Genomic DNA, 27,739 nt, shown 5'->3' with positions numbered 1-27,739 from the left:
CTGGTCATTTCTTTAGGCATGCCCATTTAACGTTTTACTTACATTGTTTCAAGCTTATACCACAAATGTCCTCCCTTATACTTGCTTGTTAAAGGTTTATAAAAAGCTCAGTATCTTTAACCTGAGGCTTTTTATGTCTGTTACAAAGGAAACGTCACTCAGGGGAAAAGTCAAGGCTCACACCATCAGTGATCAGATAACCTTGCTGAAGTTTGGGCGAGGCACTTTGTTAACGCACAGACCGTCTGGACTTGGAGATCATGTGAGCCCGCGCTAGGGAGCACAGGCGCCCGATGCTCTGAGGGCAGCCAATCAAGAGAGCGCCTTGGCGCCACACCCACCTGCCCACTGCTTGTTCCAGGGCTTAGCGCCAACCTGTCTCCTTTTCTACCACGCCGAGCTGCTGGGAGTGAATTCTTCCTGGAAATCTCTGCAACTCTGATGCACACGCAGTATAACCATACAGGCCACTACAAAACCTGTTTCATAGTTTTAAAAATTACTCTAACTCTTGATTGCTTTGAGTTTGTGTCTGTTAACCTGAAAAATCATTTCAAATATACATTATAAGCATCACACTTCCCCTTAGCAATTATTATTAATACTTAAAATTTTGCAGTTCTCGGAAAGGCACAGCAGTGCAGATTGATTTGGCTGTCTTGGCAAATATTTCTGATGAAAATGAGCTTCCTTTGTATTCTATATAAGATAGTAAACATTTCTCCACTTTTGTTTATATGTTATTTACACCTTGAGCAATGCAATGCAAATGTACTCATTTTATATCTTTTTTTAAAGTTAGAACTTACTATAGAATTTTTAGAGGACTGCCATGTCATAGTTGTTCATCCACTGCTTGATCTGTTCTGCTACTTCTAAAGCTCTTATAGGAATTTAATTCCTTCACATGTTTTGTAGGATAGAATGAATGGGCACAATATACTGTTTAATAATTGTAATACAAGACAAATTGTGCTGTGGCATTTAATACCTTGAGGCTTCCCAGGTGGCTCAATGGTAAAGAATCCCCCTGCCAATGCCGGAGACCCAGGAGACTTGGGTTCAACCCCTGGATGGGGAAGATCCCCTGGAGAACAGAATGGCAACCTACTCCAGTAATCATGCCTGAAAAATCCCATGGATGGAGGAGCCTGGTGGACTATAGTCCATGGGGTCTCAGAGAGCCGGACACGACTGAGCACAGCACACATTTAACACTTAAAGATAGAACTCTATTCTGTAGAATAACAAACTCTGACTATTTGAGCACTATCAAGTATTTTGTTTTTGAGAAAAGCTTAAACTCTGAGCCTAATTTAAACTGTATGGGCTTCATCTGTCTAGCATATAAATGTAGATTGTGTTTGTGTGTGTGTTTGTATGTCTGTGAGAGAGGGGGATGAAAGAAGGAGGGATGAGTAGAAGGAAGCATTAGAAGTATTCAGAGAAATAATCCAATACAGACAATGACTTGGAGGGTTTGGGTTATGAGCCTATTGCTCAGATGTAAAGTGGAGTGTATAGAGTTAATTGTCCCTCCTGGCTAATTCAAATTCTTTACACTTAAAAAGACATTTGAAAGTATTCTGAGCACTTTATCAAAAAAAAAATACAATATCCAAAGGGATTTCATTATTCGTGTTATTTTACTTGCATATCTGAACACATCTTTTTAATAGCTTTGTTTAAAATATAATTTATGTACCATAAAGCTCGCCCATTTAAAATGTATAAGTCCCATGTTTTTAGTGAATTTACTCAGTTGTACAACCACCACCATAATGTAATTTTTGAACATTTTCATCACCATCCCCTCCAAAATCATCTCCATTCTCCTGCCTCCCTTAGTCCCCAGAACTAGGCAATCATTAATCTACTCTCTGTCCCTAAGGTTTGCCTATTAGTGGATATTCTATGCAAATGAAATAATAGGATATGCGTCTTTTGTGACTGGCTTCTTTCATTTAGCATAACAATGCACTTTCAGGCTGTCTGGCCTCAACATTCTGCCTCTGAGGATAAAATGTTACTTTGCATTTCTTAATGAGTTTGAGGATTGAGTATAATTTGCAAGAGGCAAAAATTAGAAACTAGAGCAAGAGGGCTTTTCTCAACCACATAAGCCAATCCATTTTACAAAGTTAAAATACCAGATTGTGCAGGTTCAAGCTGCAGAAAAATGTGTGTCCATGGGTCCTTAGATTGACATTATCCAGGAGAATTGGGGGTGGGGGGGAACAAAAAACAAAACAAACAAACAGACAGACACTGCAAGTTACAAACCGGAGCCATCAAAAGAAGCTGAGTATTGCCCAAATATAGTTTAACAACTTAACTTCCATTCCTTAGAAAACTGATGATTACAGAGTATTTCACATAAAGCCATAAAAACCTTTGTTTGGTGTTTGTATAGGGAACCCATGAAAGCCAGACCCCTTACAAAAAGCAAATTACCCTCCTAGAGAAAGTAAAATTTTTCCTTTTGCCCTTTCCCCTTCTTCTCCCTGGCAGAGTTGAATCTCATTATAGTTTGCTCAAATATTTGGAAGTGAATTTAGTACCCTCCCCCCCAACTTATGATTTTATAGCCAATAGGTGAGGAGGTTTATTTGCATATTTCCAATCACATAAGCAGCCGTGGAGTGGAAACAGTGTCAGACTTATTTTCTCCTCCCCCACCTCCTCCTCCTCCGAGGAAACCTGCCGCTTCTAGCTTCCCACCCTCCCCTTTAAAGGGTGACTTGCTCCGCGCCAGACCGCTGCTCCAGCCTGCTGCCGCCTCGGGCTCAGCGGGTCTACGGGTCTGTCCGCGCTCCCGCCCGGGGCCCTGCATCTCCTACAGAGGGACACCCCCCGAGATGGAGCGCAAGGCCCTACTTCTGCTGGCTCTGAGCGTGTGGTTGCGGAGTCTGACCGCCTCCCGCGGAGGGCTGGTCGCCGCCAACCGTAAGTTTTGTGCGCGCAGACTCCCCACTTGCAGAGTAGGCTCAGTGGCCATTTGCACACTTTGTGAGGATGAGAAGGAAAGTAGGAAGGGGTTGCCAAGCGCACCGGCGACTCTCCTCGCCCGAGCGCTTGCCTCAGGAAGGGTCGCGGGGGTGGGATCTAGAAGGAGCGCGGAGGAGATTTTTTTTCTGAACTCTCTGGGGCGGCTCCCAGAACCCCGTTCTGTCTTTCCCGCGCAGTCCTCTCTACTCCGGCTGGGGCTGAGTTCCCTGGAGCCTGGGCGCTGCGATGAAAGGAGCCGGGAAGGTCCGGCAGAGTGTGAGGGGCGGGGCCAGGGGCGGGAGGAAGGGCTCGGCCGGCGGTGGCCTGCTTTAACCTCTCCTCTTGCAGGGGCCCAGGAATGAAAGGAAGGGGGCCAAGGTGACCCTGACTTGGCCTTGGTTGCAGCTAAGCCCCAGCCAGTGGGAGCGCGAATAGAAAGTGGCCCCTTCTCCCGGAGAAGCCGGCCCGTGTGGGAGCCGGGCGGGGGGCTGGGGGGAGGAGGCATTAACCCAACTCTGGACCCTCTTGCTCTCCACGTGGAGGGACGTGGAGGAGAGGACGCGGGGCGCGAAGTCCTGGGCACGCGGGGTCCTGCACGCACTGGGGCGCCGGGGAAGCTGTCCAGCTTCCACTCTGTACCCTCGGCTTTACTTATCCGCCAGCAAACCCGGTGAAGGGTTGACCACCGCGCCCCTCACCCCCACCCCTCGCCGTGAAGAACGTGGCAGAGCGACCAGCAATCTGACCACTGACTTGGAGATTGCCAGGTTTGCGCTTGGCTACCCTTACTGTCCTCGGACTGTTCTCGGAGCTGAGCCCGGCTCGGGCACCCTGCCCCGTGGTGCGGTCCGAGCTCTTGGGGCTTCTTGGGCGCCGCGGGGAGGCCACTGGCGGAACCCCGGTCACCGCTCACCAGGGTTAAGGCGTCCAGGCCAGATGTGAGTTTACTGCGGGGAAGAAGAGCGGCCAGCCCGAGACCTGCCCACAATAGAGGCAGCCTGTGTAACTTGAGCCTTGGTTCAGCTAACACGCAGCAGCGCTAAAGAGGCAGCTGAAGCAAGTCATAAAAAGAGGCAACGTTTTCTTCCCTCTTCGGTGGAATTGCAGTTAGAGCGGTGCCTCCTGGATGTGCTTTCGGGAGGCACGTCCTGCAGTGAGTGGCTCATTTTATAGGGAAGTTTGTCTCTGACTTTGCTGCTAAACGTTTATTTCAGCACAGAGTGTGAAATAACATTTTTTAATTTATTTAAGTTGGGGTAAAATTGCCTTACCATTTTGTGTTAGTTTCTGCTGTATAGAAAATAGCATGTTTGATAGGTTAAAAAAGGAAAGCTGATAAGAAAAGTATGTTTTCTTTCGGATCAGTTTGAGAACACTAGAGGTTCAGTTTGTTGTTGTTCAGTCGCTAAGTCATGTCTGACTCTTTGCAACCCCATGGACTGCAGCACACCCACCTCCCTGTCCTTCACCATCTCCTGGAGTTTGCTTATACTCATGTCCATGGAGTTGGTGATGCCATCCAACCATCTCTTCCTCTGTTGTCCCCTTCTTCTACTGCCTTCAGTCTATCCCAGCATCAGGAGAAAGGAGACTCAGGAGACATGGGTTTGATCCCTGGGTGGGGAAAATTCCCTGGAGGTGGGCATGGCAACCCAGCCTGGGATTCTTGCCAGGAAAATCCCATGGATGGTGGAGCCCAGCAGGCTAGGGTCCATGGGGGTCCCATAGAGTCCTACAGGACTAGAGTGACCGACCACACACACAGGCAAACATCTTAAGAAGTAGCGTGTGCCCCTAGATAGTGTTTTATGCTATCTGAGAAAACGGTTGGAAGAAACTCCAAATTCTTATTTCAGAAAGTACATCACAAGATAATGTTACTTAGACCAAGAACACACACAAATAAGTGTCATTCACAGTTTTAAAGTTTTTGTCAGACTCCCTGAGAGATTCAGGACCCTAAATTACTGGGCTAGTCAGTGTCGCTTCTCTGGGTTTTGTTTCCTCAGCCCTAAAATGAGGAATTCAGACCAGACTCAAAATCCTCTTAGACCCTTTAATTCCTTACTTTTTGATGCAAATGGACACACAAGTGATTAAGGAATTAAATTGGATTTTAATCAATCTATGTTTTTCCTAGCTATAAATGCTTTGTAAGGGAGGGATCATTTGGAAATGGACTTGAAATTAATACCCCTCATCCTTCCTTCCCACTCTCACTCTAACCCCCATCCCCTCTTTATATCATGTCTCTCCTATCACAGCAACTCTCTGCCCTCTTTCTCCTCCCAACTAATTTAGGTAGGAATGTAGGACGTTCAGAGTAGAAAGGGATAAGTGTGAGGAGGGAATGGTAAGTACCACCACCTCTGGGCTCTGACTATACTTCTCCATTTTCTATTTCTAAGAAAAACATGAGGATATGGGCACTGCCCTCAGGCTCTCTTTTTCTCGGAGCCACAACAATCTCTGCATGGCCTCATTAGGAAATTTGAAGAGCTCGGTAGCTACAAGTCTGTTTGACTGGCCATAATGAGTTTCTAGGCTAATATCTGAGTTAAACATGATGAGTGACGACAGCAAAAAAGCTCACAGCACCTTCAGATGAAGCAGAGCTCAGCAAGAGCGTGATTGATTACTGTTGGAAAGGTGAGAGTCCGGCACGGGAAGATTTCTCAGTAGGAGAGTTTCACTTTCTTTCTGGCGGTGTATTTTTAGCTCAACGCTCCTTTCTTGCTTTATTTCAGGAGGAGAAATTAGGCTGTAGAGTTTACAGCTGCTATTTTTGCAAACATTTTTTTTCTATAAAATTGGAGAGTAAATCTGCTTGTTAGGTAAGCAAGCGCCTTGTCTACATTGGAATGTCTGAAAACTCCAATCAATTCAGTCAGATAACAACACTGATTTTTTTTCCCCAAACCTTTTCTTGGGGGGGAGTCAGCATTCTACAGAAGCTGAGTCAATAACTATGACCATCAGCCTCAGAGAAGAGACGAATTACTGATGAAGTTCTTTAGGAGTGTATGTTTGTGTGTGTCAGAGAGGAAAAACAGAGAAAGGAAGGAAGTAAAAACTTTAAGAGAATGGCATTATAATTGAGCTCATATACGTCATATCTTCATATAAATGTTAATCTTATTTATCTGATAACTGTGAACTGCCTTTAGAGTCACTTTGCTGGGATGCTCAATGCTCCTCCTATAAAGTACCTTCTATAAGTTTACCTTTAAAGGGTTTTGACTTGACCTAATTTCATCTCTGTGATTTATTATCTATATTAAGATAACTCCTCACCTTTGTTGACACATTTAGATTTTTTGTTATTTATTTAGGAATTAAGAGATAAAGATTATATAGTCAAGAAATGCATTGGCTTGTTAACTTACCTGATGCCCCCAAATCTCTCCTTAGTGTTTGATGAGGACACATCTAATGGTGTGATGTTACTAATATGATGAGTCAAGTTCAGAACAGAGGCCCTTATAAAGGATTAAACCTTAGGCAACTGCCCCTGTAACACACTATTCTAAGGTGGCTTTACTTCTAAGGGGATCTAGTGAAATGTCCTTTTAGCATCATTTCCATTTATAAAAAACAATAATTTCCTTAGTAGCAATTGAGTCAAATCAGTTCATCTGCCAGCCAGGAGCAATCCCAGTGTATATATTATGATGACTAAACATACTGTTGACCCATAGTCAGGGTTCATTCTTCTCCCTAACTCTTCCTGGCCTAAGTCAGTTGCATGAGGGCTGGTAGTAATTGGGAAAGCACACTCATCTTTAGATTGCCAAGACATCCTTAAGGGATTACAAACAACCAGGTATGTGGAAATACCTTTGGTGTGTGTCAGAACACCAAGAAGAGGGAAAGACTGATTAAACACCGGTTGTATCTATAATTTCATATATAGAATAGACAAAGAACTGAAAACATCACATAACATATAGAGGGGTACTGTTTTCTTGTCAAAGGCTTCATTATGCTTTCTGTAACTTAAAAAAAAAATCCATGAAAAGCAAAACAAAAGTTTGCAAATACAAATTTTCTTGCAAATGTATGAATTTTCTTCTATTTTTCTTTACAAGCTATGCACCCCATAGAAAATGATGGCTGTGGGAAATTGGAGCTCTGAGTGATCCATTTGGTAATCTGGTACAGGAGTTAAAGATTGAATAGACTTCTTTTTCATAGAAATATACAAATCTTGACTTAATAATTTCAAAGAATATTCTTAGTCATTTCAAAACCACCAGCAGCTCTAGGGCCACCATGTTGCATAATTCTAGAAAAAAATAGACTAAAAGTGACTGTTATCCTCTGGAGTTATGCAGAGCAATAATCTTAAATAATCAGTTTGGCAACCAGGTGGTGGGTGAGATCTGTCTGCCAGATTGTTCAGGTTATTTCTGCTTTAAAAAGCTTGCTGATCAAACATGTTAAAATAAGACTGCTAAGAGGGGAAATATAAGTTATTTGATACAGAGTGATGTGGGTGAAACTAATCTAGTTTGAAATTTTCTAAGGCAGTTTCTAACAGTAAAAGAACTTCTTGGGCAAAATCAAAAGTAAATTGCAATACAATTTACTTAAAATTTACTTAAAATGGTTACTGTGATATTGTATGTACTTCCTACAAATACCCTGTGACGATTCATCAACATTTAGAAGTATTGTCCAGAGATTCAAAAATAGGCCAGAGTTTTCTTTCTCTCCTGATTCAGTCGGGGCTTAATAATGAAGAATGGATTCTTTCCAAAACCACCCCTGCTGTAGTATTTTTAAGCGTCGGCTTTGTGTGGAAGTCTGTAAAGACATAAGTGAGGAAAGAAATATTGGGGGAAAGAATTAATCATGATTCATACATAACACAGATATTTCTGAACAAATCACTAGAGGATCTTTTAAAACAATTTTGAACTGATATATCTTTCCATGTGGGTAAGAATTATTCCATTCAAAATTTCCCCATGCTTCCAACTTTTCTTCTTGTTAAAATTTTTAAAAATAATGCTAGTGGAAAGGAAACAGTCTTCCCTCAAACAAGCTTTGTTGTTGTTCGTTTTTGTTGTTCAGTCACTATGTCCGACTCTCTGTGACCCCAACAACCACAGCATGCCAGGCTTCCCTTTCCTGCACTATCTCTTGGAGTTTGCTCAGACTCATGTCCATTGAGTTGGTGATGCCATTCGACTATCTTATCCTCTGCAAAGTGTCAGATACAACTGAGCACTGGAGCACTGTCAACTCTGAGTACCACTGGAGAATCAACCATTCTCTTGCAATCCACTTTCTTTCTTTTTTTTTTTTTTTAACTTTAGAAACAAAAATAGCGTTAGTGGTATTTGCTTGTGAATCTAAAACACACTAGTCCAGCAAATAAAACAAACCACCCCCTAATTAACCTCCTATCCAATTTTTCCTTTTCAGGGATTACAGGAGGAAAAGATTTTAGAGACATTGAAAGTAAATTTGCTCTCAGGACTCCTGAAGACACCGCTGAGGACACTTGCCACCTCATTCCTGGAGTGACGGAGTCTGTGGCTAACTGTCACTTCAACCACAGCAGCAAAACCTTTGTGGTGATCCATGGCTGGACGGTAAGGAAGGCTCTTTAGGAAGGAGTAGAATGGCATGAACTAAGCGTTTTAACAGCCTTGTTGAGAGCCCAGTGATGGGAACCCAGTGATGGCTTTGCTTTAAACTGGAATAAAAGCAGTTCTGGCTCAGGTGGGGATTGAGGATTCTAAAGCCACAAGTTGCTTGCTATACAGAGTGAAGTAAGTCAGAAAGATAAAAACGCATATATATGGAATCTGGAAAGCTGGTACGGATAAAATTATTTGCAGGGCAACAATGGAGATACAGACGTAGAGAACAGATGTATGCACATGGCTGAGAGAAGAAGGAGAGGGTGGGGTGTGTGGAGAGAGTAACATGGACACAGACATAACCGTATGTAAGATAGAGAGAAACAGACATAACCATATGTAAGATAGAGAGAAACAGACATAACCGTATGTAAGATAGATCGCCAATGGGAGCTTGCTGCGTGACGCAGGAACTCACAGGAGGCTCTACAACAACCTAGAGCAGTGGGCAGGGAGGGAGGTGGGATGGAGGTCCAGGAGGGACGGAGCATAGATACACCTATGGCTGATTCATGTTAACATTTCGCAGAAATCAACATAATACCGTAAAGCAATTATCTTTCAATTAAAAATAAATTTTTAAAAAGTGTATGAGAAAAGCCACAAGTTCATGGGCACTTCCTCTCGACAGTGCTAGCCTTCAATTTACCATGGTACCTAGCTGTGACCTCAAACTGGCCATTCCCCTAGCCTTTGCTCAAGGACAGAGCAGAGTGTAGGTCAGAGGAAGCGGTGGAAACCTGGCGTGGTCCTGATTCATCCGGCGCCTCGCCCAAGTCCTTTCCTAAGGAAGATGACCTGTGAGAGTGAGGAGTGGGCTGGGGTGGAGGGAAGAGACTGTTTCTGTTCTGCTTTGCCATTCTCTAGCTCTGTGACTGGACCCAGCCGCTTCTTACTACTGGGCCTCAGTTTACTGCTCTGTTAAAAAAATGAATTTAGACTAGACCTCCCTCCCCTCTCAACATTCTCCAACTGTAAACTTAAGGAACTTTTCTAGAGATGAAAGAGGGCTAGCCAGGGAACTGTCAGGCAAGATGATTAGGAAAGGTGAAAACTGCTTATATTTACTTTTCAAGAATATGAAAAAAGTAGCTCTCTTTAAATATTCCAGCTAGTCCCTTCACATGGTATTGTTCTTACTTAACTAGTTTGTTTTCAATATTTTCAATCCTTAATGAGCAGATTTTTATAGCTTATTAAAAAGAACTTAGATAAAATTGATGCATAAAGAAATATTATCTTTCCATTATGTCCAGAGTTTGTGAATGTGGTAATAGATACTTAACTTTAATGAAGTGAATCTGCTAATGGTTGCTATTTCTACTCCTGATTTTTTTTCCTACATAACTTAAGTGCCTTTGTTATTGACAGTGTAGGACAATTGTTATTACTTTTATAAAGATGAAGGCAACAACTAACGGAATTCACAGGAATATTTATTTTAACAAAACACATCTATTTGCTAGAGTTCAGGTAGCATATTATATATCTTATGATAAAGTTACATTTTCAAATTTCTGACATAGATCTTTTTACATTTTAAGAGGTTTATATTGGAAAATATAATTTTTGGTTATTTTAAACACATTTTGGCTATATTTAGAACTTAGCTTTTAATACTTTTCAAAAGTATTAAGCTTAGTTAAGCTTAACATTCATATGACAGAAATAAATATCTCAGGTATCTCAGCTTGTCTTTGAGAGAATTTTGTAATTTAGGAATTTTTGAAAAATATTTCCTCCTCACACTAAGATGACATGATTCACCCAGTATCAGTAGATAGTGGTAATTTCTATCATTAGCCTCACTGCTTAATAAGACCACTTATATTCTGTGGGACTGAGTTTCATTGCGCAGAACTAGGTGATCTGTGCATCTAGGCATTTCAGTGAACAACCTGGCTTCCTTATATTTTGTGGGACTGAGTTTCATTGCACAGAACTAGGTGATCTGTGCTTCTAGGCATTTCAGTGAACAACCTGGCTTCCTTATATTCTGTGGGACTGAGTTTCATTGCACAGAAGTAGGTGATCTGTGCATCTAGGCATTTCAGTGAACAACCTGGCTTCCTTATATTCTGTGGGACTGAGTTTCATTGCACAGAACTAGGTGATCTGTGCATCTAGGCATTTCAGTGAACAACCTGGCTTCTTCAGTGGGACCACCTGGTGCAGGTGGCAAGGAAGACTTCTAGTGCAGCTGTGCCTGCGAATCAAAGCCATTAAAAATTAGTACTGCTTTAAGGAAACTGAGAAGGAAAAAAGCTGGAAATATTACCTTTTTGGAGCTAAAGAAGGTGGGTCTTTGTTTTCCAGTCCTATGTTGGGTTGCTGTTACAGTTCAGTCACTCCGTTGTGTCTGACTCTTTGTGACCCCACGGACTGTAGCATGCTAGGCTTACCTGTCCTTCAGCATCTACCAGAGCTGGCTCAAACTCATGTCCATCGAGTCGGTGATACCATCCAATCATCTCATCCTCTGTCGTCCCATTTTGCTCCTGCCTTCAATCTTTCACAGCATCAGGGTCTTTTCTACTGCGTGGTCTTTTCTCTTCACATCAGGTGGCCAAAGTATTGGAGCTTCAGCTTCAGCATCAGTCCTTCCAATGAATATTGAGGACTGATTTCCTTTAGGATTGATTGGTTTGATCTCCTTGCAGTCCAATGGACTCTCAAGAGTCTTCTCCAACACCACAGTTCAAAAGCATCAATTCTTCGGTGCTCAGCTTTTTTATAGTCCAACTCTCACATCCATACATGACTACTGGAAAAACCATAGCTCTGTCTAGACAGACCTTTGTCAGCAAAGTGATGTCTCTGCTTTTTAATATGCTGTCTAGGTTGGTCATAGCTTTTCTTCCAAGGAGCAAGCGTCCTTTAATTTCATGGCTGCAGTCACCATCTACAGTGATTCTGGAGCCCAAGAAAATAAAGCCTGTCACTGTTTCCATATAGCTTATAGAGCTGGCGTTTTATCACTGCAAGTAGATTGGGAACCAAAGTGGTCACAAGAAGACATTTAGGAGTGGAGAGTAACTTCCAGATCATCTGATTTCTTTGTTTCATAGGTGCCCTGGTAAGATTAAAACAGTGCCTGTGTTCATAGACGTAATTAGGGGAAGAACTGGGATTGGAACCAACATCTCCTGAGTCTCAGGCTTGCTTTTTCCCTCCACAGAGCACAGCAATGTGGTGAAAATTTGTCCAGTTTGTTAGTGTCAGGCGTGAATTGAGAGTTCATGTTTTAATGTTTTATCCTACAAAATAGATTAAACAGAATGGAAGTATATGGCTGACTCATGTTGATATATTGCAGAAAACAACACAATATTAAGAAGCAATTATCCTCCAATTAAAAAGTAAATTAAAATAAATAAATAAATAAAAAGTAAATTAATTTAAAAAAAAGAAAACGAATACAAAAAAAATAATAATAAAGGAAGCAGATCTGAAAGGACTCACCATATAAGATCAAAGTTTCAAATGAAGTCCCTTGGTTTGGGAATTCAAGAGTCTTATTTTTTCTATTGGCGTTACTCTAAGAAGAATACAGGTTTTCCAGATTTCCCCTTAAAAGCAGCCTAAGACATTTATTTTAGAATCTTCTTTGTCTGTTGAGTCATGACATTTACTAGGGCTACAGTATGATCAGCTCTCAGGTTGTATTAGGGGTGGGTAGATTTAAAACAGATTTTTGCTGTGTATAGGCTCCTGGCAGGATGGCATGAAATTTTGTCATCTGTATTTTTTTTTAATGTGTTCCATTATTTTAAAATAAGCATATTTGCCAAGATGTTCAGTGTCTCCTCTTTGATGGCATAAATCTTTTCACTTTGAATTTGGGGGCCTTTATCAACAAGAAGCAAAGAATTACAGATGGCAGTTTGCTTATCTCCAAAACAAAACCAGTCTCATAATTTTGGAAATTTGATAATTAAACCTCATTAATTTGCACTCTGATAATCAAGAATTTGAAAGGATGTTGAAAAAGTCTGAGCTGAAACTAATAATTTTCTAATGTATTAAGAGATTGCTAAATAAAATTATCTTTTGTTAGAATAGTATGTTTAAAACTATTTTTTTTCATTATCACATCAAATTTTGTATGTAAATAACCCTTTATAAGAGTAAAGCTGTGGAATCTAGAAAGACAGCAAAGATGACAGTCTCCTACTTGCAGGGCAGCAAAGGCAACGCAGACAGAAAGAACAGACTTTGGACACAGTAGGGGAATGAGAGGGTGGGATGATTTGAGAGAAAAGCATTTAAACGTATACAATGCCATATGTAAAACAGATAGCCAGTGAGAGTTTGATGTATGACACAAGGAACCCAAAGCCAGTGCTCTGTGATAACCTAGAGCGGTGTGATGGGGAGCGAGGTGGGAGGGTTCAAAGCAGGGGGACCTATATACCTATGACTGATTCATGTTGATGTATGATAGAAGCCATCATAATATTGTAAAGTAGTTATCCTCTAATTAAAAATTGAAAAAAGAAAATGAGAAAAAAAAAAGAATAAAGGATACTCATATTGCCCAAAATATTTCTGTTGCGAAATATTTGTTAACGCAATTGAAAGTATTTAAACTAAATTTCTTTTAAAATAGTCTGTCACTATACTGTAAATTTTAACTTATTCAGATTGATCTTTCGTTTCAATACTATAAATTATTGAAGTTTTACTGATGAGCCAATGGGCTTCCTATGGATTTTTCCCCCATTTAATGTATGGGGTTGACATAGGTATCTATTAATATAACAAGTTGTAAGTGGGCATTTTAAGGATGCTTGTATCATTCTCCTCAGGTGACAGGCATGTATGAGAGTTGGGTGCCAAAGCTTGTGGCTGCCTTGTACAAGAGGGAACCGGACTCCAACGTCATCGTGGTGGACTGGCTGTCACGGGCCCAGCATCATTATCCAGTGTCTGCGGGGTACACCAAGCTGGTGGGACAGGATGTGGCCAAGTTTATGAACTGGATGGCGGTAAGACTGGGGGAAGGAGCCTTGGGTAAGACGGGGGGAAGGAGCCTTGTATGTCCAAAACAGACCAGTTGACTAGAGCTGAACTAACAACTGATTTTGTTCCTTTGTGGGAAAAAAGAGAAAGTGTCAGTTGCTCGGTCGTGTCTGACTCTTTGCAAACCTGTGGACTGCAGCCTGCCAGGCTCCTCTGCCCATGGGATTCTCCAGACAAGAATACTGGAGTGGGTTGCCATGCCTTCCTCCAGGGGATCTTCCCGACTCAAGCATCGAACCTGGGTATCCCACATTGTAGGCAGATTCTTTACCATCTGGGCCACCAGGAAAGCCCTTTATTCCTTTACATTTAGATATAGATATTTTTTGGGTCAACTCATATCTTCAGAATAAGCATGGACATTATTTTTTTCAGCTAATAGTAGCATTATGATAAAAAATGATAAAGCTATAAAATCCATAAAGCATAGTCCTGCCCTGCACTGTCCTTTGACATTTTCATAGTGAATAGATTTGCTGAGACCAAGAACCTTAGTTCTTAGTTCTTAGTGGGCAGAACAGACAAAAACTTGTTATTTCATGGCAGAGGAAAGATGTCATGTTCAGCCAAATCCTTCCCTACCAGTTGGCTGGCACATGGAAATTTTATCCAGGCTTTGACCTGTTAGAATACCAATCTTTTGATGAAAATTTTAGTATTACTTCTTCCTTCGGTTCAGTTCAGTTCAGTCCAGTCCTTAGCGTGGATTAAACATTTGGATTTTTGTTGAGAGTTGGAGGAGTGATGGAGATGAGCTAGGAAAAAATAATGGCTGAAAAGTGTGTAGGATATGAAGTAACTGAGGGTCAGGAGCTTTATTCACTTTGACTCTCTGAGGTCATCCTCTGAAAATTACCTTTGGAAAGTATCTTGGGGTTGAAATGAAGATAGTACTCTCACAGGCCATTATTTAAGCCAGGTACTTAAAAAATAAGCTCTGTTTATTGAATCTATCATTAAAAGATAAAATTTCTTTTCTTGACTCTTTTGCTAACCAGGAGAGTGAACTTGGGCAAATCAGATCACATTCCTGGAACTCAGACTTCTCATCTGTTGAATGAGAAGGCTGGCCCATATGTGTCCCATCCTCTGTAATACTTTCTGATTTTAAGTCATTGCTTGAGTAACCTTAAAGAATAAAGTAACACAGGGTATTTGAGTAGGAAATGATGAGTTAAATATATATCTGTATGTGTGTGTCTATGTATATACAAATACCTACATATAAATATGGTGCTCAGTCGCTTAGTCATGTCCAACTCTTTGTGACCCCATGGACTGTAGCCCACTAGGCTTTTCTGCCCATGCAATTTTCTGGGCAAGAATACTGGAGTGGGTTGCCATTTCCTACTCTAATATATAAATATACACATATACATATATTTTCAGATGTATGGAAATTCATATTTCCATACAATTCTATTTCAGACATTTGGAAAACTTCTCTAATTTAAATATTAGTAAGGAAAGAGAAAATCTCAACAATATAGTCTACGTTCCTCTTACCTGTAACAAGAAATTAAAATAAAGAGTTAAGTTTCAGTATTGCCTCTATTTTGAAAATGATATTTATTTATTTGAAATACTATTCAACTTTTATTTCTTTTAGCATTGATATTTTGCAAAGAACTATAAAAACTCTTTTCTGTTCATCTTCCAAAGGATGATTTTAACTATCCCCTGGACAATGTGCATCTCTTGGGATACAGCCTTGGGGCCCATGCTGCTGGTATTGCAGGAAGTCTGACCAATAAGAAGGTCAACAGGATTACCGGTAAGAAAGCAGTGCCATTTTCTCTTAAAACGAAAGAACTGCATTGTCTGTTGCTCTGAAAGAGAATCAGGATGCTTGTCAAATAAACATAGGTATGTTACCCTCCTGGGTATGCCTGGCCATTTGATTATCACATGGGAGGGCTCTTTTTCTGGAACAAGATAAAATTCAGACCCTTGCTCTCATGGGCTTACCATCTACTGGCAGAAGCAGAGAAACGATGCCGAGTTAAACACAGGAAGCCCAGTGGCAGCTCAGAAACCCGTTTCCCTCCTCCCTCTGCTCTGTGCTGTGATAGTGTATTGCACACGTATTTCTGACCTCTCACATCAAACCTGGAAAAAAAAGAAAAGGACCCACACCAGAGGCCATTTGGGAAAAGGAGACCTGTCATCCGGGCCAATGGCAGTAGATGGTTTGGCCTGTGTAGAGAGGAAGAAAGCCCAGCACTGTTTACAGGCCTTCTAACCAGGCACAGAAATAATTTACAAAAGGGAATCAAGTCATCCTGTGTGAAACTTGTTATTTAATGATTAGTTTGAGAAATTCAAATTTTATTTGAAGAAGAGATAAGCCTTCTTTTATGAATCTCAGTAATTTAAAACTCAGTCACTACAGAATTGGAGCTGATAACAATCTGTGACTGCCAGTTACATTCAAATGATGAGCAATGGAATGCTAAGGTGATACTGATGGAGACTAAAACTAGTGGGAATTAAAAAAATCTCTGAGTGACCTCCCTGGTGGTCTAGTGGTTAAGAATCCATCTCGCATGAAGGGAACACAGGTTCCATCTCATCCTGGGGAACTAAGATCCCACATGCGGTGGAGCAACTAAGCCCACACACCTCAACTGGAGAGTTCATGCAGCCCAAAGGGAAGACCCCACGTGATGAAATGAAAGCTCCCACATGCCACAGCTAAGGCCTCATGCAGCCAGATACATAAATAAATACAAATCTCTGAGGACTTTTTGTTTTCCCGCTAAGGCCTAGATCCAGCTGGACCTAACTTCGAGTATGCAGAAGCTCCAAGTCGCCTTTCTCCTGATGATGCGGATTTTGTAGACGTTTTACACACATTCACCAGGGGGTCACCTGGCCGAAGTATCGGAATCCAGAAACCAGTGGGGCATGTTGACATTTACCCTAACGGAGGCACTTTCCAACCAGGATGTAACATTGGGGAAGCTCTCCGTGTGATTGCAGAGAGAGGCCTTGGAGGTAAATATAATTCAGAAGTTAACTAAATGTAAGTTGTTGTCTTAACTCTTACTGACCAAGTGCCCTACCATTCTCCACAAGTACATAGTTTGAGTACATATTTAGTCAAGATGTGATTTTGAAGAAGTCTGTCACATTTTAGCATGATCACCTTGGAGCCTCAATACTTTCTGGGGTCAGATAGACATTTCATCTTGTATTATATAGTAAGGTGCACTGAATACTGCACTTGCAGTAATAAAAGAAAAAAAAAAACAAGCAAACAGTGAGATGGCAAGAAAACTGCCTTGCCTTTGATAAAGTGTTATCTTGCTACACATTAAACTTTGAATACAGTGCAAAACCAGTAGAGTTATTTTTAATTCTACTAAAAGTAAAGGACATGTTAATTAGTCCAAATTTCTTTTGCCAGTCTTTTAAAGAGATGTACAAATCAAAAACAAATCACCGTTCCACAAGAATAAATATTCCAAGTTTTTAAGAAGAAAATACAGTTTAATATTAGTTTTTAATGTTGAATAATCATGTTGCTGCTGCTGCTGCTAAGTCGCTTCAGTCGTGTCCGACTCTGTGTGATCCCATAGACGACAGCCCATCAGGCTCCCCCGTCCCTGGGATTCTCCAGGCAAGAACACTGGAGTGGGTTGCCATTTCCTTCTCCAATGCATGAAAGTGAAAAGTGAAAGTGAAGTCGCTCAGTTGTGCCCGACTCTTAGCGACCCCATGGACTGCAGCCTACCAGGTGCCTCCGTCCATGGGATTTTCCAGGCAAGAGTACTGGAGTGGGGTGCCATTGCCTTCTCCGAATAATCATGTTAGTGTGTGTTAATTTTATCATTTGTTTTAAGGGATCTTTGCATAACTTGTGGGCAATGGGACCTACCTATAACCAATATACTCTGGTGTTTTAGGCATACTTTACAGAATTTACAGGATAATGTTGCTAATTTTAATTGTTAAAAAAGCTTATGATAAAAAGTTGTACTTTTATGACATTGCTGATTATTTCTATAATTCTATAATTATGCATTTATAGAAATTATAGAAATAATACATTTTATAATTGTAGAAATTATAGAAATAATTATTAATAATTCTATTATTGCTATAATTTAATGTAAAAATCATGAACAGTGACACACTCCTCAATTATTCACAGTATCTATGATAAAATGCTATTAATATGGCAATTATACCTATGATGTGGTTTCTAGGGGTATACTTCCAGAACCATCTAGAGGTATTATATAGTTTCAATATAAGTAAAAGGTGTGATGAACTGGGGGAAATCAACTTCTATCTTGGATATCCTTATTATAGCTTCGTAAAGATACAAATGTAAGACAGCAGAAGTGTCTAAAGTTCCTGATAAAATTGTCAACTTTAACACTCTTGGAGTAGGGAAGAAAGCTGCTATCAAGAGTGCCTCCTTAAAAAAAAAAAAGAGTGCCTCCTTAAACAGGACCTACAATAAAAGAGATCATTTTGTTCTAACACCACATCTCAGCTGTATTAAACATGCAAGATGAAACACTCATTGTGAACCGTCACAGAGTTGAAATGTTCCCTGTGTCTCTTTTTCCCCAGATGTGGACCAGCTAGTGAAGTGCTCCCACGAGCGTTCCGTTCATCTCTTCATTGACTCTCTGTTGAATGAAGAAAATCCAAGTAAGGCCTACCGGTGCAATTCCAAAGAAGCCTTTGAGAAAGGTCTCTGCCTGAGCTGCAGAAAGAACCGTTGCAACAACATGGGCTACGAGATCAACAAGGTCAGAGCCAAAAGAAGCAGCAAGATGTACCTGAAGACTCGTTCTCAGATGCCTTACAAAGGTAGGCTGGAGACTTATAAATGGGAAAATGGATTTGACCTTATTTTTTATTATCATGCTTGTTGCATCACATGTACTGATTTTGTCCACTGCAGGAGAGACAATAAAACAGTGTTGCTCAGTTCCCTCATTTGTGTTTCTGTTGGTAGAGGGGAAGTCGCGCTAATCCATTTTGCTGGAGTTCCTAATTCCCCCTGCTAGTGAGGCCCCGGGCTCAAGTGCGCTAGCCTGCACAGCGGTCCTGCCTGCCACCATCCTCTGCGCTTGTGCCCATTAGCGTGGGCCACCACATTTTTACCAGGCTGCGTTCATGTGAAACCATTCATACAGAGTCATCAAACTATGGCCCGTGAACCAATTCCAGCCCACCATCTGCTTATTTAAAAAAAAAACTTTTGTTAGAATGTAAACACATTAATTCATTTCTGTATTGACTAAGGCTGCTTTCATGCCTTCATGGCAGAGTTGAGTGGTTGAGACAGAGGCTCTTTGGCACGCAAAACCTAAACTCTTTACTCTCATCCTTTGCGGAAAAAGGATGCCAGCTCCTAAAATCTGCTTTGGGGGTTCCCAGGTGGCTCAGTGGTAAAGAATCTGACTACAATACAGGAGACGCAGGTTCAATCCCTGGGTTGGGAAGATCTCCTACGGAAGGAAATAGCAATCCACTCCAGTATACTTGCCTGGAGAATCCCATGGACAGAGGAGCCTGGTGGGCTATGGTCCACGCGATCGAAAAAGAGTTGGATACGACTGAACTACTAAATAACAAACAACAAAGTCTGCTTTAAGTGAAGGCAGGAACCACCTGTATTTGAAAATACAACTAGTCCTGAGAAGGAAGAATATACCAAACCTTCTAAGATCCTCCCATTTTGTTAACAGTCTGAGTCTCTTGCATTGCAGGCAGATTCTTTACCATCTGAGTTGCTTAGGAAGCCCAGTACCCGATCAAAGATGACTATTTTCTGGGTCTGCTTACCAAGTCAGATACACCTGGATTTTTCCTATCCACTAGAACCACACTCTTCTGCAAGGGAGTAGAATTCAAAGCCTGAATATTCTAGTAGTAAGCACTGTACAGATATGAAGCAATCTTTCCGAGTCACATTTATAGTCATGTATGAACACTTCCTGTTGATCACTAGTAAGAAGCAGTCTGCTGTTGAGAGTGCATGCTTGTTTGTGCTGTGGTGTTTCCATAAAGACTGATCAGAGCTGGTTCTGATTTTCTCTCTACAGTCTTCCATTACCAAGTAAAGATACATTTTTCTGGAACTGAGAGTAATACATACACCAACCAGGCCTTCCAGATCTCTCTGTATGGCACTGTGGCTGAGAGCGAGAACATCCCTTTCACTCTGTGAGTAGCCACAGGATTTTTACCTTCAGCACGGGGGTTTATTATGGCACTGTTACCTGCCCTGACCATCAGTCTGAGGAACAGAAAGGACATAGGATAGCAGTCCCCAACCTTTTTGTCACCAGGCACCTGTTTTGTGGAAGACAGTTTTTCCACAGACCGGGAGATAGGGGATGGTTCCAATGATTCAAGAGCATTACATGAATTGTGCACTTAATTTTTATTATTATTACATCAGCTCCACCTCAGATCATCAGGCATTAGACCCCAGACCACTGGCATAGGACTCCTAAAAAAAGGTGTACTCAATAGAAAATTTTTTAAAAGGCAAAAGATGTTCATTACAGTGGAACCCACAGTAGCATAAATTAGAAGCAAAGTAAGTGTCCAAAACTGAGGCAATGGTTAAGTGAATTGTGGTTCAACAAATCAATAAAATCAATCTAGCCTCTAAAAAGTGTAGGTATGGAAAACTAGGTAAGGCACGTTAAAAAGTGGGAGGTAAAACATGACGTGAACAAAGAAAAAATAGAGGACCGCTGTACACTATGAATGTGACAAAGGAGACACATGTTCACATATCAACACAAATAGGAAGGAAATAGATGAAGATGAAAACAATATCTCTAAATGATGGACTTAGGAATTTTTTCTCTTAAGAATTATATTACATAATTCATATTGTTAAGATAAAAGTTGGAATACTTTAAAGGGGTGTAGCCATCTTTCAAAATACGCTAAGTGCCATTGACATTCATCTTGTGTATTTTGTTGGACATTTTTTGCATTTTTAAAATATTCCCCAAACAATAAACCTATTTACCTTTTAGGAGAAAGAAAAAGGGAAAAAATTCTGATTTTCAGAACTAACCAAATATGTTGATTTTTTTATTCAGGCCTGAAGTTTCCACAAATAAGACATACTCCTTTCTACTTTACACGGAGGTGGATATTGGAGAACTGCTAATGTTGAAACTCAAATGGATTAGCGATTCATACTTCAGCTGGTCCAGCTGGTGGAGCAGCCCCGGCTTTGATATTGGGAAGATCAGAGTAAAGGCAGGAGAGACTCAAAAAAAGTAATTAATTTTTCTCCATTCACTTCCGATTCACTCAAATGTCTTTACTAGAAATAGTATTTCTGGAGCCTCCAACATTCAGGTGAAACTTTAGTAGGCTTTGTCTTAAAAACTATATACCTATACCCAGGGACTGAACCCAGGTCTCCTGCATTGTAGGCAGATTCTTTACCTTCTGAGCCACCAAGGAAGCCCCATTCAATATAAAAGTTTTAAATCCTCTGAGGCTCTCTATGTAATTCATTTAAAACTATATACCTAGATAATTATGCTTATTATTTCTTAAAAGTATTATTATATAGAGAAGTAATGATATTTCTGCATTTCATGGAAGAAAACATAAACTGAGTTGCCACAATCATTGAGTAAAGCTGAGATTAGGAGTCAACAATCTCAACTTCTCATTTAGCATTGATTCCTGCAAGCACAACACGGTTATGCAGAGAACCTTAGTGATGCCACTTGGACATTCAGAGATTAAAACCAACCTCTTGGGACTTCCCTGGCAGTCCAGTTGTTAAGATTGAAAGTTTCCACTGCAGCAGCTGTGGGTTCAGTCCCTGGTTGGGGAGCTAAGATCCCACATGCCAAGAAATATAGCCAAATATTAAAATAAATAATAAATAAAAACCAACCTCTTCAAGAAGGATGAGATTCCAAGATAATCTCATCCTCTCTCCCCCACCCAAATCCACATAGATCTATAAAATGAATTGTATAGAGAGCCTCAGAGGATTTAAAACTTTTATACTGAATGGGGCCTCCTTGGTGGCTCAGAAGGTAAAGAATCTGCCTACAATGCGGGAGACCTGGGTTCAATCCCTCGGTTGGGAAATCCCCTGGAGAAAGAAACAGCTTACCCACTCCAGTATTCTTGCCTGGCGAATTCCATGGACAGAGGAGCCTGGCAGGCTGCAGTCCCTGGGAATGCAGAGTCGGCCACGACTAAGTGACTACACTTTCACTTTCTTTCATACTGAATGTACAGGGATTTTGCAAACTACAGTATACCATTATTGTAAATAAAAATGACTCTTTAAATTAGGATCAATAATATATTTCTCTTTTGTCATTTTCTTTTATAACCAAAGTGGAGGAGGGAAAGAAGTTGTGAATGGAGAGGCTATACAGAGTATGTATTTCTCTAGAAGGGCCAGTTGAAGACTGATTTCTGAATTCCTTAATGCAGACACTAAGAAGTGGTAAAGTTGATCTTGTATCATCTTTTGGTAAAAGCCTGGTGATTTTAAACCTGCTCCAGGCTATCTGTATGCCTGTCTATGTTCATGAACTAGCTTTATTGCCGAACAGTGCATTAAGCCCCCAAATAACCATCTGATTCAGATGTGTTGCTGACTGGAATGGCCTGAGAATAAACAGTTCATTACTAGAAATATCAAAACAGTCAGAAGAATCATGTAAGTTTCAGACAACCCTGACAGAAGCATTTATTTTTCAACAGTCATTTTTATTGTTCCAATATGCTGTGTTCACATACATTTTCTTCCACAGGGTGATCTTCTGTTCCCGGGAGAAAATGTCTTATATGCAGAAAGGAAAGTCACCTGTGATATTTGTGAAATGCCATGACAAGTCTCTGAATAGAAAGTCTGGCTGGTGAGCATCATGGGCTCAGGCTCTCTGGGTATCTTGAACTTGCTCTCCAAGGGATGCTGCTTCATGCATTGCCCTTCACCCCTGAAGTAGAGGCTTGGATTGAGTCTTGTGATGAGAACCTTCAGGTGGTCTTTCTTAAAGTCTTCTGTATACACATTAGGAGGCTTCCCGATGGCTCAGTAGTAAAGAATCTGCTTTCCAATGTAGTAGATGCGGGTTCGATCCCTGGGTCGGGAAGATGCCCTAGAGAAGGAAATGGCAACCCACTCCAGTATTCTTGCCTGGGAAATCCCATGGACAGAGGAGCCTGGAGGGCTACAGCCCATGGGGTCACAAAGAGTTGGACACAACTGAGTGACTGAGCATACACACACACACACATGCACATTAGACCTGTCCATTTGCTTTTAGCAGTACTTGCTCTGTTTTCTTCTTCCAGTTCTTTCTGCCAGCTCTGGTGCACTTGGTAAGTTTTATTTTACTTCTTGAACCACAGAATCTTCCCTTCTGCGTCTTCCTGTACTGCAGTCCTGCCCCCTTCACAGACCTGTGTGCGGAGCATGCAGTCACCGTGGCTGTGGGCACAGCTCCTCCTGGGAGGTACCCAGGGGAATGAAACATCAGCCGAAACCAGAGTCCTCCTTGATTCTGAGTGCCGGCAGATTCCAGGACAGGGAGCCAAAGGGGCAGCCACCAAGCATCCGTCTCAAAACCCCCAAAGGTGGAAAGCTTGTGGACTTAAGAGTTTAGAAGACGGTTCTCTTTTCCACCTCAAAACAACTGCCTGGCTCTTTTCTACCTGACCTTTAAGGTTAATCCACATGGCAGCTGTCAGCTGAATTTTTCCAGAGCGTCAGTACTAAGTAGAGAATGAACATGTGACTGCCCCTCTCTCCACCACATCCCCTCCTGGAATTCCCAAAGTATGCCACTTCCAGTCCTCCACTCATTCCCCTGCCAGGCGCAAGTGCTGAAGGGTTGTAGGGATAAAGGGGGAAAGCTTAGATCATATCATAGCAGCCAGTGACACAAAAAACAATGGGACAAGTTGGTCACAACATCATCCGGAAATAGAAAAGCTGATTGCTTTTGGTTTGTCTTGCCCAGTTACATTTACAGACAAAAGTACAGAAAAATTCTGTAATCAGAAAAGGCATATTAAAGGCCGTATGTAACACATCTCTTTTACTTTTAATTTCTATTTTATAATACAGTTTATCAATGGATAAGTATGGATTTCAGACTTTATACATGTATAATACTTATCTTCTTTTCGTTTTTTACATTATGGCATTATGACATATATACTTTGGACCAGATAAAACCATCTGGATTAAAAACATTAATGTACAAGCACTCAAGATAAACTTGAAATGGAGAATAGTTACTGGAATTGAGCCAGGGAGAATAACTGAATTTTTATCTAAGTGTATACTTCTACTAAGAGCTTCATTGCTTTGGTTTTCTTCATCACAAATCTGAGATGATTCATACTTGTTTTAACTCTTCAAAAGGGACTCCTATATGAAGTTTTATATATGATTAAGTTATGTAGAAACATACCCATTATTATGTATATATTATCCCGAGGTCATCCACAACTTCAATCTATAATGTGAATTTAAAAACAATACAAAACTTGAAAAATTAGGAACCAGCTCTTAGCTGTTTATCAAGTATTTCTTGTCACATTTGTGTAAGTTATGACTTTATCTAAGATAGTTTAATGATATGTTCTTCATCTGATGATAAGATTACTGAAACAACAGATATTTAGGGAGTTTGTTTTTTTTTTTTAACTCCTGAACTTTATTTAGGAGGTAATTATGACTCAGACTAATAACCTGCCATTTCTCACCTCTGTGACTAAGTCAGCGAACTAAAAGCTTCTCTCTCATCTTCTGGTGAAACTCTTTAAAAGACTCATATCACAAGAAAAGGGAAAAAAAAAATAGGTATTTTATTTAACAAGTTTTAGAAGTAAGAAATCTTTCTAAATCTTGAAATCATTCGATTCAGTCTTCTGAAAAGGATACTCCTTATCAAGACAAGGCTAAGTAAATATTAGACTGTCTTTGACTCCTATGAGCCTGCCACTTCCTCTGATTACGCTTATTCTCACAACCTTTGTTCTGAACTTCTGGTTGACTACTTTTCATCTTGAAGGTGGAGGGGGGGAGAAACGGTTATAAAACACTAAGCAGATAATAAATTGCCATTCTTCCTCTGTTTTCTCTCAGAAACTTGGCAAAGCTACAGAAGAAAGAACAGCATATGAATTCTATGAAGAATGAAGTAACTTTTACAAAAGACGCCCAGTGCTTTAGATGGTGAAAAGTGGATTTTCCTGAGTATTTATCCCAGCTCTAGCTTTTTTAGTTGTTTTAGGAGACAGTCTCAAATACTAAAACTAATTCAATTTGAGGCATATAGTGGCCAAATAGCACATCTTCCAACAGTCACAAATAACAGATATGAAAAGCACTGCATTCTGTCCTTTGAGAAAAAAATAAAGAGTTATTTAAAAGGGTAAAATAATCAGATCTCTTCATGTAGTAACTTTAGCCATAGCCTAAAATTGATTCGAATCTCATTTTTAATTGGAATTCTGCATTTTCTAGATTGATAACATTCTTAAAGCTTTCTCTGAGTCTAAATATAGAAAGTAGTGATTTTTGCAGCATGAGTAGGACCCATTTACTTATCAATCAAAATCCCTGCTTTCTTGGAATTACTCTCTTCTTGCCATTGGAATGTTGTCCAGGAGTGACCCAGGAACTAGTGACTTGGAGACAGAAATGAAGAATAGAGTCAATAAAGTCCTGGACCTTTAAACACCCTCTACGGTTGGTTGCATCATAACTAAGTTACAAATTAAAGGAGTTACGTAAAGTTGAGATCAATTAAATCTTAATAAACTTTACAGTCTATGGTTTAGTATTTCCCCTTCCTTTTCCTGCTTTGTTTCAAGATTATATTTTAATAGTTTTTCCCTACATAGGGTTTTCAAATGAGCCTGTTATCATCAGCTGATACAGAATTTTAACTACAGAGAAAAAAAATGATGCCGTAATTTTATTATCAGATTTTCAAAATTATATTCATTGAAGCCCTTTAATGTATGATAGTTACTTTCAATTTTAGGCTTATTTCAGCCATGCTTTTGTCAGACTTTGAGCATGTCTCTTTCTTCCCTAACTTTGATAAGAAAATATGTGTTCAAGATGAAACTTTGCATCATGCAAAGTCCTACAAAGTTTAGACTAAGATTGTTTTTACTAAGTAAAGAAACAGAAAAGTTACAGTCATATGTTCACTGGCAGTGCTTAAAACCATTGTGGACAATGAAAAGGATCAATTGCTATATCCACATGAATTGTCATGAAAGTTGTTTTTAACAATTAGTCAAGAGTGAGTGAACATTTATTTATAAACTAGAGCTCATATTTTCAGAATGCTTTTCTATATATTATTATAAAATGATAGAGAAGTCAAATATTTCAGAGGCTATTGCTGGAAATCCAAACTGTGAATGTGTGTGGGTGTCTGAACACATATTCACATATGAAGCCCCACATGTACAATTATTCCTCAGCTTGGCTTGGAAGGTACATGATTAAGAGGTGTGTTAGAACACACTGCAGTAGAAAGTGCTCCAGCGGTGCCGGAACACTCCTTCATCTGAGAGAGACGATTGTGCCTGTACAAAGGAGAAGGAATGTTGTGATTAGCATCAGCCAGTTTGGAATGAATTCTCTCTAAAATAAAATGCTGTGCGACCTGTTGTTGGCATCCCCCTTCATTGTTATAATTCATTAATTCTCGGGATTTGGGTTTTGAGCAAGGGTGCATCAATTTAAGCAAGTTTGAATTCGATCAGTGTATGGTCCTGGGAACTCTGACTGCTACAGACTTCACTATATATATATCAGCAATGCTTTGACTTTCAGTGTTATTTATTAGCTGTAAATATATGTGTGTCTGTGTAAAGGGAGATTGTACATATTGGAAGTTCATTGTGGCTATCTGCATTTATAGATGTTTGGTGCTAATTTTGTACGTGTTTTTATCAGTGACAGTGTCACTGAGCCAACTTACTCTGATGAAACAATACAATAAAATGGGCTTTAAAAAAACACAAAACTTACCTGTGTGAAGGAATGGAATCTACTTTTAATAAAATTGACAACATTTTATTACAATGCTAAGTCATTATTTTGTATCATTTAAACCCCCCTTAAAAGAAATTTATTCTTAGAGCCAGATTCATTCAGCAAATTTTTACTAAATAATCCCTATGCTCAGTAAAAAATACAGCTTCTAAAAATTACAGTGCACAGTATATTTTATTTTTTACATCTACATTTGTACAAAGTCTTAGAGATCATTTAAACTACAGCAAAAAATGATACAGAATTTTTCCTAAATAAAACACACAGAACTTTTCTTGCCTGCCAGATACTTCTTCACAAGTAACATGTTAGATTAATATTAAAATATCTTCACCATTTCCTGGAATAATGTCTCTGTTTCTGAGATCTGATCATGAGCTACAAAGCGAATGGCATATGTATAATACAATGAACCCTTTGAAGGTGCATTTTTAGACCTTTCCTTTGAATTGTTTTGATAATGGAAAAGAACAACATACAGCCCACCCATGTAACTAAGTAAGGATTGCTTCTTAGTACAATCAGTACTTAGTATTCTTGAACCAATTCTTGGAGAATGGATTGCTGCTCTAAGACTCAAAATAGTTTACTATTGGTTTGATTTCCTGGCCCACACTTTCTTCATTTAAAGTGTTATGAATTGTATACTTTGTTTTTCTCGTTCCCTTAAACTAAAATAAGTATGGTTTTATAAAATTTGTAATGACCTCTTAAGAAATTTACCAGTTACTAATGTTTAGACACGGCCTCTATTTTGTTCATTAAGGAAAGTCTATTGAAAAGCAGAATTATTATACTGAATCTGAATGCTTATCAGCTACTTCTGGACAACCCAAACTTCTAATCTACCCTATTAGTGTTCCAACTGTACCCACTGAGTTTCAGAAATACAAGATCTATGCCTGATTGTTCTCATTTCCACTCTATAAGTGTTAAATGATTAAGGAACGCAATCAATAATATTGTAGTAACTTTGTATGAGAATGGATGATTACTAGACTTATCATGGTGATCATTTCAT

The 27,739-nt window shown here is 40.0% G+C and overlaps 1 protein-coding gene across 1 annotated transcript; it reads left to right on the top strand.

Moving 5' to 3' along the window:
- The first annotated feature begins 2,658 nt into the window (after positions 1 to 2,658).
- LPL (lipoprotein lipase) lies at positions 2,659 to 26,748 on the top strand. Its single transcript, XM_061163943.1, has 10 exons — positions 2,659 to 2,946; positions 8,419 to 8,588; positions 13,448 to 13,627; positions 15,324 to 15,435; positions 16,425 to 16,658; positions 18,246 to 18,488; positions 19,730 to 19,850; positions 20,747 to 20,929; positions 22,442 to 22,546; positions 24,787 to 26,748. Coding segments are annotated over exons 1-10 (1,437 nt in total). The 5' UTR covers positions 2,659 to 2,858; the 3' UTR covers positions 24,788 to 26,748.
- The last annotated feature ends 991 nt before the right edge of the window (positions 26,749 to 27,739 follow it).

This window comes from Dama dama, chromosome 16 (assembly GCF_033118175.1).
Source record: "Dama dama isolate Ldn47 chromosome 16, ASM3311817v1, whole genome shotgun sequence".
NCBI classification, from domain to species: domain Eukaryota; kingdom Metazoa; phylum Chordata; class Mammalia; order Artiodactyla; family Cervidae; genus Dama; species Dama dama.
Note: the sequence above shows the minus strand (reverse complement) of the source record. Positions and strands in the feature narration are given on the sequence as shown.